Source organism: Erpetoichthys calabaricus, chromosome 2 (genome assembly GCF_900747795.2).
Source record: "Erpetoichthys calabaricus chromosome 2, fErpCal1.3, whole genome shotgun sequence".
Lineage (NCBI taxonomy): Eukaryota > Metazoa > Chordata > Cladistia > Polypteriformes > Polypteridae > Erpetoichthys > Erpetoichthys calabaricus.
In genome coordinates, this window is record NC_041395.2 from 87,431,267 (window position 1) to 87,445,175 (window position 13,909).

Genomic DNA, 13,909 nt, shown 5'->3' on the forward strand with positions numbered 1-13,909 from the left:
GAATGGATGGATGATTACCATAGAAGAACAGTCAACATCTCAAACAGGAATATTAGTAAGAACTGTAATAATTGTTATGTGATCTGTCAATGCTTTAATTTGAACTGTGGGCTACAATGGCCAATTTCTTTGTAACTCACTTCACATTCTGAGCACCTTTACAAAGAAATCCCTAAATATAGAAAGACTCCAAGCTGTGCAGAGAGGAACAACCAAGTGTGTCCCAGGATTTGAGGACTTGTCCTACTGTGACAGACTCACAGAATTAAACCTGATTTGATTAGGGACAGAGGAGACTACATGGTGACCTAATATAAGTCTTCAGATATTTTCATGGCATTAACAATATAAATCAAGCAGAATTCTTTACACTAAATAGCGAATTGCATACTCAAGGACCCCAGTGGAAATTAAGGGGAAGTGCATTTAGGACTGAAGCCAGGATGCTCTTCTTTACACAAAGAGTTGTAGGAGTCTAGAAAAACTATCAAGTCATCTAGTTGAAGAAACCTTGACAGCCTTCAAGAAATATGTGGATGAGAAATTGGGTCAGCTTACCTATTACCTAAACAAACGAGTTTCACTGACTGAATGGTCTCCCCTCATCTTTCAAATTTCTTATGCTCATACATTTTTATATATATATATATAGTATTTTTACCTTGGTTTTTGAAAGCACTAATTTTTTTCTAACTTTTCTTTTAGTATGGACAAATATTTACTTTATAATGTTTGTATTTGTGAAAATTTTCCTGTTTTAAGTACACTTTTTTTGTCAGATGTAATCTGATATGTATAGCAATGGATGTATTTTCCATTTGATTCTGTATTCTTACCAATGCACTTTGGAGTTCCATTCTTTTTATTTGTCTGATTAGTTGTACACCTTGAAGGAAATAATATTTGGCAATGCTTGTACTCTGATGTCCTCATCCATGACGAAATCAAGAAATGTTTAAAAAATTATGTTGGAAACAGCATTGCAAATCTCATACATTTAGGGAGCCTATCAGGAGTGACTTACACAGAAGAAAGAAAAAGAAACTTGGATTTACATTGAAAGTGGCTAATTTAAGGTTAGAATTAACAAAAAAGGATGTTAAGCAGGATCTAATGTGTCTCACTAAATGATATATAAAATCCTTATGTGATGGAAAGAACTGTGCACAACTTAGCATGCAAAGTTTTATATATACACTTTATACAGCATATATAACAAGAAACAGTAGGAGGCAAGACTGTTTTACTGTGGCTAAACGTCAAGTTCAATTCCAGGCCAACTTGCCGTGAATTTAGGACTCACACACTATATTTATATTGGTTTCCTTCCATTTAACTTGACTGGCAACTTTTACACACTGTAATGTACCTGTATCCACCTGTCATTTTGGCTTATTTGTTTCAAACTGTTAAGCAACTGGGAAAAGGAATGGATAGATATCTAATTTTTTACAACAAACTGGGCCTAAACATTAATGTACCTTACCTGTTGTGTATTTGCTTTGCTATTTGAACAAAACAAGAATGATCTGTCTCCTTCAGAACCTCCTGAGTGAAAGCCACTAGGCCAGCATTCTCCAGCAGTGATTGACGCTCTGTGATCTGACTGGAAAGAGTGTCTGTTTTTCTGTGTCGTGATTCTTCTAGAGATTGAAAAACCATGGCTTGCCTCTCCTCAAGAGCAGCACTTAGTTCCTGAAAAGCACGAGCAGCCTCATCCTTTGCTGTGGTGCTGTTCATCTGACAGAAAATGCAGTATTGGTTGTTTAGCAATTTAGCCATGGCAACAATGTACAGTAAAAAAGAACTGTTTGCAATATAATTGAATTACAAACCAGACTAATAGTTCAGATCAGTTATAAATCTTACCACAAGGGGATGATTTACTTGACCTTTTAAAATTGAGCTTATGAATAAACTCTGCAGTGTCAAACATTTATTCAGAATATTCACCTTGTCATTGAGAGAGTTCTAGCTAATTCTGAATGCAATCTATCCATTTCTGTAGTTTTTACTTAATGTAGTGCCAACATCATGTATAATCATATGCCACTTTACAGGGCTAAATAGATTACACTAAATGATCAAATATGAACAACTAAACAGTACATTAATGAAAATGCAAGAAATACGCCCCTGCCAAATGTCAGGAGGTTTACAATTTACAATACACAGTATACAGCAGCAGACAAGTTAATATAAAGTACAGCTATAATGTGAAACACAATACAAATAAACAGAATATGGTAAAATAAAAAACAGTAGAGCTTTCAAGGCTTGTAGAACAAGATGGACAGACCATACCATAATGTTTTTAACAGCAGTCACCATACTCTTCTAAGAAACTCTCAGATACTCCAAACACAGCCAAGTGATATGGACTCTCTAGCATATCCTGGTTCAGCTGAAGGTCTTCTTCCAGTGAATTATACCTGATACATCATGTGAAGGAGGTACCTGGGGCCATCCGCAGTAGATGCCCAAACAACCTTAACTGGCTCTTCTCTGTCTGGAGAAGCAGTGGTTGTAATTTTGAGGTTTGCCCTTATTGTTGTATATTGCGCTCCTCACTCATGGAGTGTGAGTGCAGAAGAAAATGAGTCTGATACCATAAATTAGTTTTCACTTTATTAACACACTTTGGTATGATGTTTGCAAAATGTATGCCATAGCACCAACCCATTGGTCAGTCTTACAAGTGCATCTAACCTAAATCTTGAACAAGTACCTGAACTCCTTCACTTGGGACAATAGTACCCTCCTAAGAAGCAGAGATTGATTCACGCTATTCTGGAGGAGGGCAACAATTTCATATATGCTATTCTTTAACCTTGCCAAGGTAGGGCTGTGAGCTTTTTTGTCCCCTTGTCATTAATAACAAATGAATGTCTGTTGCTTAATTTGCACTGATACTGGTTGAGTGGAATTCACATTGAGGTCCATCTTTCACCAAGAGTGTCTGTTTCAGTACCTTTCCAGGAAGGCAGAATATTGTGATTCCTCAGTAAATAAAACAAATCTTCCTAACCCTCAGTTTTTACACACGCCATTCCCAAATCACTAGTCCTGCCTTCCATGCAATATTGAAGTGAGGTGGTAGCTATAACACCCCTACAGTATCCACAGCTTTCAGATTCATCCTGTACTAAATTATTGTTTCTAAGGTTCATACAATGACTCGGTCATGTACTGCAAACAAAATTCATATGCAAAAACTAGACAAAAAAATAATAATAAATAGCAGTTGTTTTGCTTTTATTTAGCAAAAAAAAAACCTGCCAATGGGGTAAGCAACATTTACTTGAGAAGATTTCTTAAAGTAAGCTACGTAATTATAAATACAATTTTTTTTTTGAGAAGTCAATAATCCTTAAAATAAGGAAAACAAGATTTAATTTCATGATATAAATTCTTTTTCACTTACTTGGATTTTATTTTTTGCAGTGTGGTCATTAGCTTAAGGCAGCTGTAGATGTTTCATTTAGTTTAGCAGTAATGATTATAAGGACTTTTATAAGAAATTTAATAATTAGGAAATCTGTAACAGTTTAATATGAATATTACAGCTGGTGTTAGCATTTATTAACTAATGAATGAGGGCTTTATTACAGTAATAAAACCTGCTGATATTCTTTTTTCTCACCTCATTCTGTTTGACAAGATCCTCCAATTGTTTAATCTGCAACTGAATTGTCTCTTGGTTGGCAAGGATGTAGCTGATTCCTTTTGTCAGCTTGTCCTAGAAGGAGAAGAAAGCTAAGAAATCCAACATTTTTTAATAAACAATAATATGTTACACTTGATTTTGGACTTGTTCGGCAGCATTAAATCTTGATACAGTGTAAATTATGTGCAGTGTGTTAAAATCTTAGAAAATCACTCCTCCAATAAGCTGTAAGTGATGGATCATTCATCTGTAAAAATATACATATTTGCAGCTGGAGATCCACAGAGGGAGAAAATGAATCACGTATCATAAAATAGTTTTTATTCCTGAGCTTTCAGTCCCTACCAGGGGCCTTCATCAGAGGATAACGCTTAGACTTACAAGAATCAAAGGCAATATATAGCTAAAGTTACGGGGGGGTATTGTTATTGGTTGTAAAGATTTTATTTATGAACATGTTTTTAACTGGGACAATGTACAAGTAAGATTTAAGGCCAGTACCAAACGCGATAGAGAGCTGGCCGAATCTTGGCTATCAAATGAGAACACCATCAACAGACATTTGGACATAAATCCAGCATATGAAAACTTATTAAGAACATCCATCCATCCATTTTCCAACCCGCTGAATCCGAACACAGGGTCACGGGGGTCTGCTGGAGCCAATCCCAGCCAACACAGGGCACAAGGCAGGGAACCAATCCTGGGCAGGGTGCCAACCCACCGCAGGACTATTAAGAACATGTTCATAATAAATAAAATCTTTACAACCAATAACCCCCCCCCCCCGTTCACACTGACTTAGCCCCCCCACGTAACTTTTGCTATATATTGCCTTCTTGATTCTTGTAAGTCTAAGCGTCCTCTGATGAAGGCCACTGGTAGGGGCTGAAAGCTCAGGAATAAAAACTACTTTATGATACGTGATTCATTTTCTCCCTTTGTGGATTGCCAGCTGCAAATATGCAAACCATATCACAGACCTTCTCTTCCAAATATATATATATATATATATATATATATATATATATATATATATTTAATAATACTGAGTTGAGCTCTCCTTGAAGGATTACAATAACATCAAACAATGGGAGGCAGTTCCTTTTAATAGCATTACAAATTTTTTTATGAGATTAGCCTGTTACGCTCAACAAACCTTGTAAATCCTTATACATGTAACTTAAAAAAATACTATCTGGGAGAGATATGAAGGTCTCCAAACTACTGGTATTTATTATAATCCTTGGTAACTAAGTCTGCATATTTATGGTTCTCTTTGAAGAAAGCCTTCCTTATGTTAGTGTGTAATTTATTCTTAACCAGCTTCTATCAATGTCTCAGTGTTTGTCTTAAGGAACTCAATAAGTTGCAGGGGCACTTTATTAAGTTCACTGTCTCATTAACATAAATAATCAGTCAGTCAAACAGTTAGTCGTGGCTGCGACTCATAGCAGGAGCATGACATCGAGAAGTAACCAAAGGAACCATGTTTTGATCGTCAATGCCAGACTTGGTAGTTCAAGCCTTTTTAACAGTGGACTGCACCAGCCTTCTCTGACACTCTGCAGATATACTTTCTTGTGAACCCCTAAATGCACAATGCGGTGGGTGAGCTATAGCAGCAGAAGACCAGCCCTGATTCCACTCCTGTCAGCTAATAAAAGGAATTAAATCTACAGAAAATGTGTTATTCTATCAGGTTCAGATGAATCAAAATCTCTAATAAATGCTTCCAGCACCTTGCTGAATTCACGGTATTCTACTTTGTGCATAGTTGTATAATCACTAGGTATACAGTACGTTATCAAGTTCAAGACATGTATTTGATATTTCACTTTTCTATTCTAGCACACCCCTCTCTCTGTAATCTACAAATATTTTAGAATTTCACTCTTATACCCCTGAATATATGTGAAGTTTCATCACTTCTTCACAGACATGACTCATGAATTGAGTCTTTAATTTAATATTATTTATTGTATCAGTATGCTGCTGCTGAAGAATGTGAATTTCCCATTGGGATTAATAAAGTATCTATCTATCATTTGCTACTTCCTCAGCTGTATATGTTGTTTAAATTGTACTGTTATTTATCCATTTGACCACCTCCTTTTCTACTCTCTTCTTGTTAAAACAGGAATGAGAAGTCAAGCAAAATGACACCTTTTATTGGGTAACTAAAAAGATTATAATATTCAAGGCAACTCAGGCACCTTCATCCATAATAGCTAACAGGGTACAACACCCTTGTTAAAGCAGTGAGAGAATTCCTTAGGTTTAGAAACAGGTGAGGAGTCATGGGGTTTATTTAAAAGAGTATTTTATATAAAATATGAGAAGTTCATCTCAAAATGCAGTAGCATCAGGGAATTTAAGGAACTTCTCAGTGGCTGGGAAAAATTTGCAGAAAGTATATAAGTATATCAAACGTATCGGCAGTGCTAACCATAAGGCATATGAGCACAAATAGCAATGGTTAAAAGGATATTAGAAATATTATCTACTTATTCCTTTTGCAGTTTTTTTCTATACATGATGTCTTATTGATGATCATTAGGCAAAATGATTTTTCCAATTAGTGAAAAATACTGTCAAATGAAATGGATTCACTGCGGTGGGCTGGCGTCCTGCCCGGGGTTTGATTCCTGCCTTGCGCCCTGTGTTGGCTGGGATTGGCTCCAGCAGACCCCCGTGACCCTGTAGTTAGGATATAGGTTGGATAATGGATGGATGGAAATGGATTCAACAAATTTTTCCTCTTCAGAAATATTGCATTTAGCCTGAAACTGACCATAACCTGTGCCACAAGAGGCAGAACTGAAAAATTACTTGGGAAGCAGAGTTTCCACTGTGTCAGCTTTCTGTGCTGGCCTTTGCTTGCAAGTACGTTAAAATAAATACTGCAGAGCCCAGGAATCTAAGGGAGAAACCAAGACAAGTGACAGTATAGCAGTGATAATTTTTTATTAATATATTTCTTTCTTCAAATTGGTTTTTGGCTCTGGCTCTCTCTTAAAATATCTGTTAAACATGTGCATAATAATATGTTAATTAATTAACTCTTATACGATATACAATATTTCACAGCATCATTATAAGGCACTCAAAAGGTAAAAATGTTATTATAGAAAGTAAACAACATACCACAATATGAATTTACTGTTTTGACAATTTACTACCATTCCGTCTGCTAATAGTATGGCTAGTGGACAATAAAATAACCCTCATAAGCCTAAACATTTACAAGCCCTATAAATACTATACATAGGAAGTGGCAACTAATCTATGTCTCATTATCTCATGTAATGCAAAATGCAAAAATTCCCAAGAATGTGTACATTATCTGCAGCTTATTCCTGACCAGATACAGTGCTGCTGCTGCATAAAGTGAAGGAAAGCAGCCCTCTACCACCTGACACCGTGTACTGCAGGCATTCTCTAGTGCTTCAACTGCACACATAAACAGATAAAACACATTTTAATTACACTGAGATACTAAAGGGCTGCATCACAATATCAGACACACACTGATGAATGCTAAACAAATGAAATGGTTTTCAGTGTGGAGACCTACACAATTTCGTTTAATTAAGTTTTAAATATATAAATCATTCTTTCAAAGTTAGAAACCATTAATGCAACATTAATTGCTAACACTAGCCTAGTGCCATTCTAATTCCATAAGTACCTTGAGTGCTTGATATGCATTAGCAACAGGGGAGATTTTGTGCCCAGCGTGAATTCGACGCAGTTTACAAAGCGGGCAGACGAGCTTCTGACACGTCTTGCAGTAGAATGAGACCTTTTCCTGGTCATGCTCAGGGCACATCAGTACCTGTGTGGCAAATGCAAGAGAAACACAATATGAATCAAGTGAAAATAGAACTATTTTTGTGCTTCTAGTAAAATTTATCAGGGACTGCTCTGAACTAAAACTTAAACTGGAAAGCACATTATTTATACTTTCAAAGACAACAATTATTTTGACAAGCAAATGTCAATTCTTGAATTGATTTCCTGGAGCTCAGTAATTCCTTCTGATGTCTATGCCACAACACATATCTTTTTGATTCCGGTCATTACCTTGTATAATTACTGGATAAATGAAAGCATAGCTAGATTGATCGATCGATAGATAGATATGAAAGGCATTATATAACATAGATAGATAGATAATGAAAGGCACTGTATAAGACACATAGATAGATATGAAAGGCACTATATAAGGTAGATAGATAGATAGATAGATAGATAATGAAAGGCAATATATAAGACAGATAGATACGATAGATATGAAAGGCACTATATAACAGATAGATAGATAGATAATGAAAGGTACTATATAAGACAGATAGATAGATATGAAAGGCACTATATAAGATAGATAGATAATGAAAGGTACTATATAAGACAGATAGATATGAAAGGCACTATATAAGATAGATAGATAGATAATGAAAGGCACTATATAAGACATAGATATGAAAGGCACTATATAAGGTAGATAGATAGATAGATAATGAAAGGCACTATATAAGCCAGATAGATAGATATGAAAGGCACTATATAAGATAGCTAGATAATGAAAAGCACTATATAAGATAGATAGATAGATAGATAGATAGATAGATAGATAGATAGATAGATAGATAGATAGATAGATAGATAGTCCCATAATTGAGCCTATCCTTTATTTTAGCTTGTTGATTTGGTGGGCTGTCTTAAAGTGATGTTATCAGCCCAGCACACCACAGAGTAGAAAGTTGCCATCACAGAGTTATAGAAGATGTGAAGGATGCGACTACCCACATTAAAGGAATGTAGTTTCTTAAGAAAAAAGAGCTTTGTCCTTTCCTATATAGTTCCTCAGTGTTATGAGACCAGTTCAACCTGTCATTAATGTGGTCTCCCAAGTACTTGTAAGAGTGGACCACCTCTACATCCACACCCTAAATAGTAACTGGACATAGTGGCACTCTAATGGAGCGACAATCAATAACCAGTTCTTTAGTTTTGCTGATGTTTACTTGCAGACAATTCTCTTTGCACCAAGAAACAACGTTCTCCACCTGACTACCATAATCTGTCTCATCTTCCTTATCAATACAGCAATAGTATTAGTTCAGAAAAAGCATATAATTTTTGCTATTTATGTGATATGTTGAAAATAGAATAAGGTATAAACTGAATGTTGTTTATTAAGAGGTACAGGAAAACATCAGGCAAAATGAAAAAAACTTGCATAATACATTTAAAGATCCACAAATGTCTTTTGATTGAGAAGTTTGATAAGTAAGTAGCTAGAATTAAGAACATTCGGCTTAATTGAAAGATCAGTGTTCTTGAGAGATGCATGAACAGTAGTCGGGACAAGTGCTGGGGAAAGGGAAAGTTTTCAGACGAGGACGGGGCATATCCAGTCCTCTACTTTTGAAAAATTGATGGAGGTGATAACTAGAGACTGCCTAATGGCAGCAAACCAGAATTAAAGGAAAGGATACTGAAATAAAAAGCTTTTATTAAAGGAAAAAGTCAGAAACTCAATACAGAAAATATCACAGTGACAGTTGCTATAAAAAGGTCAGGAGGGATAGAAAATGTAGTGCTGTGAAGGAAGCAAGTGCTACTTTTGTGATCATTAAAACTAGCGAGCATTGCCAGATGTTAATGTAATAACTGTAAACTTACACATTAGCATTAGAGTTTTCCTGAAGAATGTAGAAGTGTTCTGCTACTTAGGTGACATTATGAACAAACCTAGACATGAAGACTGCAGTAGTAGCTGGGTGAAGATGTGTATGGAAAAAGTCATAAAAGCCCTCACTCTGAAATCTAAAGCAGCCTATCTGGAACTGAAGAGACAACTCTGTGAGATCTGTGTGAAGAATTCCGTGGTGAAAGGAGTGAAGTTTGCCCACTAAAGGAGATCATAAACCAAAGCTGCAAAGGAGATAGGAATGATCTGGTGGTTTTTAAGACTTTGATTGAGAGGTACAAAGGAGTGAGTTCAGAGTTTAGAGAAGGCATTGATGTTAAGATGATTAATCATTTTGAAGAGGATAACACTAGACTGTTGTGGCTTTTGAATGGGATATGATAGCTAGCGAATGACTGCTCGAATCATGAGAGAGGTGGACGAAATGAAGGCATGAAGGAAAAGGTGAGGAAAAAGTGGTGGCAACTGACATAATAAGGTGGTGTGCTGGGGAGACAGCATAAAGAAGAGGGACGCCTCACGCCTGGACAAACTGGTGAGGAAGGCAGGCTCTATTGTAAGCACGGAGCTGGACAGTTTGACATCTGTGGCAGAGCGACGGGCACTGAGCAGGCTCCTGTCAGTCATGGAGAATCCACTGCATCCACTAAACAGTATCATCTCCATACAGAGGAGCAGCTTCAGCGACAGACTGCTGTCACTGTCCTGCTCCACTGACAGACTGAGGAGATCGTTCCTCCCCCACACTATGCGACTCTTCAATTCCACCCGGGGGTGGGGGGGGTAAACGTTAACATTATTCAAAGTTATTGTCTGTATATCTGCATTGTTATCACTCTTTAATTTAATATTTTATTTACCAGTATGCTGCTGCTGGAGTATGTGAATTTCCCCTTGGGATTAATAAAGTATCTATCTATCTATCTATTCTTAAGAATGTGCAGAAAGTGAAGGAAGAGAATTTGGACGGCAATGGGAAACCGGGAATTAACCCATACAATAATTTTTGAATGATTTGTTTTTGTTAACATAATTGTAATGCATCCAACACACTTAAGTCAAAAGTTGATTGTAGCTGGTTAATCCTATACTGTATAGAGTCAACCACTGCTTGATTTTCCACCTCAGCCTTCCTAAAGATTGTTAGTACAATTGAATATCCATTCTACTATTAAAATTGCTGCTAATCTAAATACATATCAGCAAAAAGAAATATAGTCAGTATAGTATAGTGGTACTGGAGACATAAATGATAGTGGCATAATGCTGATATAAAGTTTTCTTTGTACCTTACATCCAGGTATGGTGCCTGAAACTGTTTGGTTTGCCATTGAGAATATTAAAGTAAGTCACCTAAATTCTACTATAACAAAGTGGTCATAGCATTACCAGATGTTCTATACATCATACCTTAGGCCTGAATGAAACAGTGGGCCCGCCATACTCATGCTGTGCCCTTGGGGTTCCCCATGGATGGTACAATTTAAAGCATTCATTGCAGAAACTAGCCCGACAGTCGATGCATCCTTTGGTGGCTTCTTGTGATGTAGGTGGCTTGCAAAACTGACACATCAGTGCAGGGGACCCAAGGCTGATTGTGTGGCGATATCGTTCTACAATTCGTTCCAAAGTCAGATTGCGTAAGCAGTCCATCAGACCACGTTCTCCCAAATCAATATCGTGCTGACATAAAGGGCATGGGAACAGTACAGATGGAGGTGGGCCTTCTCTGCGTCTGCGACCAGGATATGTGCCATAACCTGTATGGGTAAATGACAAATGTTGTAATAAAGAAATACAGACACTAACAAAAATGTTATTGCTACTGTACACCATAGCATAGTTTATCCTACGGGAGCAGCTAAACTAGTAAAGAATGAAAAATTTGATTGAATTACCTGATCTAACAACTCGGTCAAGTCTTTCAGTTCTTGGAAGTGGCCTGCGCCCTTGTCTTGGACTGCGAGTGTTGGGGGAAGTGGCAGGCGATGAAGGCTCAGAGATAACAGGGTCTGGCACTTGATATCCATGTTGCACCAACACTTCACTGGCGCAAAGAAGGCAGACATTGTGAAGGCAAGGAAGAACAATAGGTTGTTTCACAATCTCCTTGCAGACTGGGCACAACAGTTCTCTTTCCATACTCTTCATGTTGGACTGCAAGAGAGACAGTTTAAAAAAAAAAGTAAGCGAAAACAGGCTTCTTTCTTAGATCAGTACAATTTCCATTGTCTTCATATGGAAACCATCTTTCTTTATCATTTCTGCATCATTACAGACTTTACATCACCAGATATCAATCCAATCAAAGTCCATGTGACCGAGACAGCTTTTCAGAATTATTTATCAAGTATGTTAATTTAAAAGACACCTATGTGACTTCATGCCAGCATGGATTTTTCTTAACAGTATGGCACACTAAACATATTAACAACACCTAAAATAACAGGGTACGATATAAACTTAACTAACAATTTACTTATAAGCTTCCTGTGAACCATTTAAATCAAGTATTTACAAAAATGTTTAGTAATCTAGATACTAAAGAAAACAACAATGAATTCTTTTGTATTTCCCTTTTACTTATTATTTATGAAATTCTGTTTAGGCTATGGCCATGATCTTCATGTGCTAATTGGCCCCAGCTGGTTTATGTGATAGCATCTGTGATTAAGTTACGATTTTAAAACTTAAAATGAATCATACAAACTTTGTCACTTTTCAAGTAGCAGATCTTATAAATACATTTAGCCTTACCATCTGCAGAAACACATTTCTGTGCATTTGCTCCTCAGTGTCAGCTGACGATAATTTGGAACAGTTTACTCGCAGATGATGTTTTGGCTTTATCATTATCAGCTAGAATATCTAGGAGCCAAAGTTCGAATTTCTCAGCACAAGATTTTAAAGTGTTATTGTCTTCTGATTTGTGAGGCTAAATCAAGAAATTACCTGTTAAGCAAGGTGTCAAGTTCAGTGGATAGCTGAGCCTATTTGTTTATTTATTCATTTGTCCTCTTAGCTCTTCTGCCTTTCTTTTGGTTCCTCATTGATGTCACTTTTTATTAGGCACATTGCATCACTGCAAGATGGGGATTTCCTGAGACACCTTGTCAACACCAGCTTTTCTACACAAGTACACTTTTGGTGAGCATTGACTAGCTGAACACTTTTTGTCTGATTATTACTTTGCTTCTCACCATGATCCTTCATTCAGTGTGCTGTTCAGGGTTTGATGATCTCCTTTTTTGTTTTCTGCAGAGGAGCTAGATATGACAGACATGTGTCCATTTCTATAGGTCTGGTCTGGTGAAATAAGGTCTTGTGAAATCATGCTTAGGCGGTGTTTTTGTTTTGTGTTTTTAGGATTATGGAGTTTGAAAGTTTAGCCGAAGTTACAACAACACCCGTGCTTACTAAATGCGTCTCCCTGCCTTATGTCTTCTAGTACTATTTCTTTGTTAGTGGTAAAAATGTTTTTGACATATTGTGTAATGACACAAAGTCAGAACTTTCTAGGAACTGTTCAAAATACAGCAGAAGAAAAACAACAAAAAACAAAATAAAAAAATGACATAAAAGAATGTCTTGCTACTGCATTGGAACTCAGTCTTCCAAAAATGTTAAGTATATCTTTATTTTCTTTTTCATTTTGAGAGGACAAATTGCACAATTATTCTTTTCTCTTTCAGTGTCTGATAAATATCTCATGGGACAGTCAAGCCTGATCCAATAGTCGAATCTGTGACTAATGGTGAGACCAAGAATAAATCCTACTGAAGGCTGTCCTAGCCTGCAGAAATGTTGTTTTGGAGTGAATTAACTATTCTGAATTATAGATGGACTGCTGTGTTACATATTCTCTTTCTCTCTAAAGCTAATTCACATGAAGCTAGTGAACTAAAAGAACTATTCATATTTCTTTATTTTTGAGTTTCTCCTAAAGTTGAAGTAAAGATTGAAAATGAGATAAATAAAAAACGCCAATTGTAAGTGTCTCAAGTGGTACAGATATCACACAAAATCAATTTTCAAAAGTCTATCATTGTCTCAAATTAAGTAGCTTATGAAAAAGCCATCCCTCAAATGGCCTCAAAGGGTGTCAAAGTCAGAAATACACAATTAGCATGTGTAAAAATGATCATAAATGAGTGAGGAGGTACAGAAATCCTAAATTATGATAAAAAATGATAATAATGTATTTTTTAAATTTTATTTTATTAAAATCAGAAAACATTCTATACATGCAAGTCAAGTTTAGCAAAACTGGTTTGAAACAAATCGACCCCTACCCATGAGAAAGAGAGCTAGGTCAGCAGAGTAGCCCTTTAATTAATAGTAAAACTATGTATAGATAGATAGATAGATAGATAGATAGATAGATAGATAGATAGATAGATATATTAGAAAAAGAGGGGAGAGAATCCACTTCCTCAATTTAAATGCTTATTCTAAAATGTTTTTTATCAGATCCTGCCAGGTTTTGAACAAGTTTTGTACAGATCCTCTAAGTAAGAATTTGT

General features: G+C 36.3%; 1 protein-coding gene across 3 annotated transcripts in view; it reads right to left on the reverse strand.

Annotated features, from left to right (window-relative positions):
- The window catches only part of trim46a (tripartite motif containing 46a), a 63,244-nt gene that overhangs the window by 15,131 nt on the left and 34,204 nt on the right, over positions 1 to 13,909 (reverse strand). For all 3 annotated transcript variants that reach the window (XM_028794045.2, XM_028794046.2, XM_028794047.2), the window contains exons 2-6: positions 11,285 to 11,543; positions 10,797 to 11,146; positions 7,359 to 7,505; positions 3,644 to 3,739; positions 1,487 to 1,740 (exon numbers count right to left, since the gene is read on the reverse strand). In XM_028794045.2, coding sequence (XP_028649878.2) covers positions 1,487 to 1,740; positions 3,644 to 3,739; positions 7,359 to 7,505; positions 10,797 to 11,146; positions 11,285 to 11,543 — 1,106 coding nt within the window. The remainder of the gene's footprint in view (positions 1 to 1,486; positions 1,741 to 3,643; positions 3,740 to 7,358; positions 7,506 to 10,796; positions 11,147 to 11,284; positions 11,544 to 13,909) is intronic.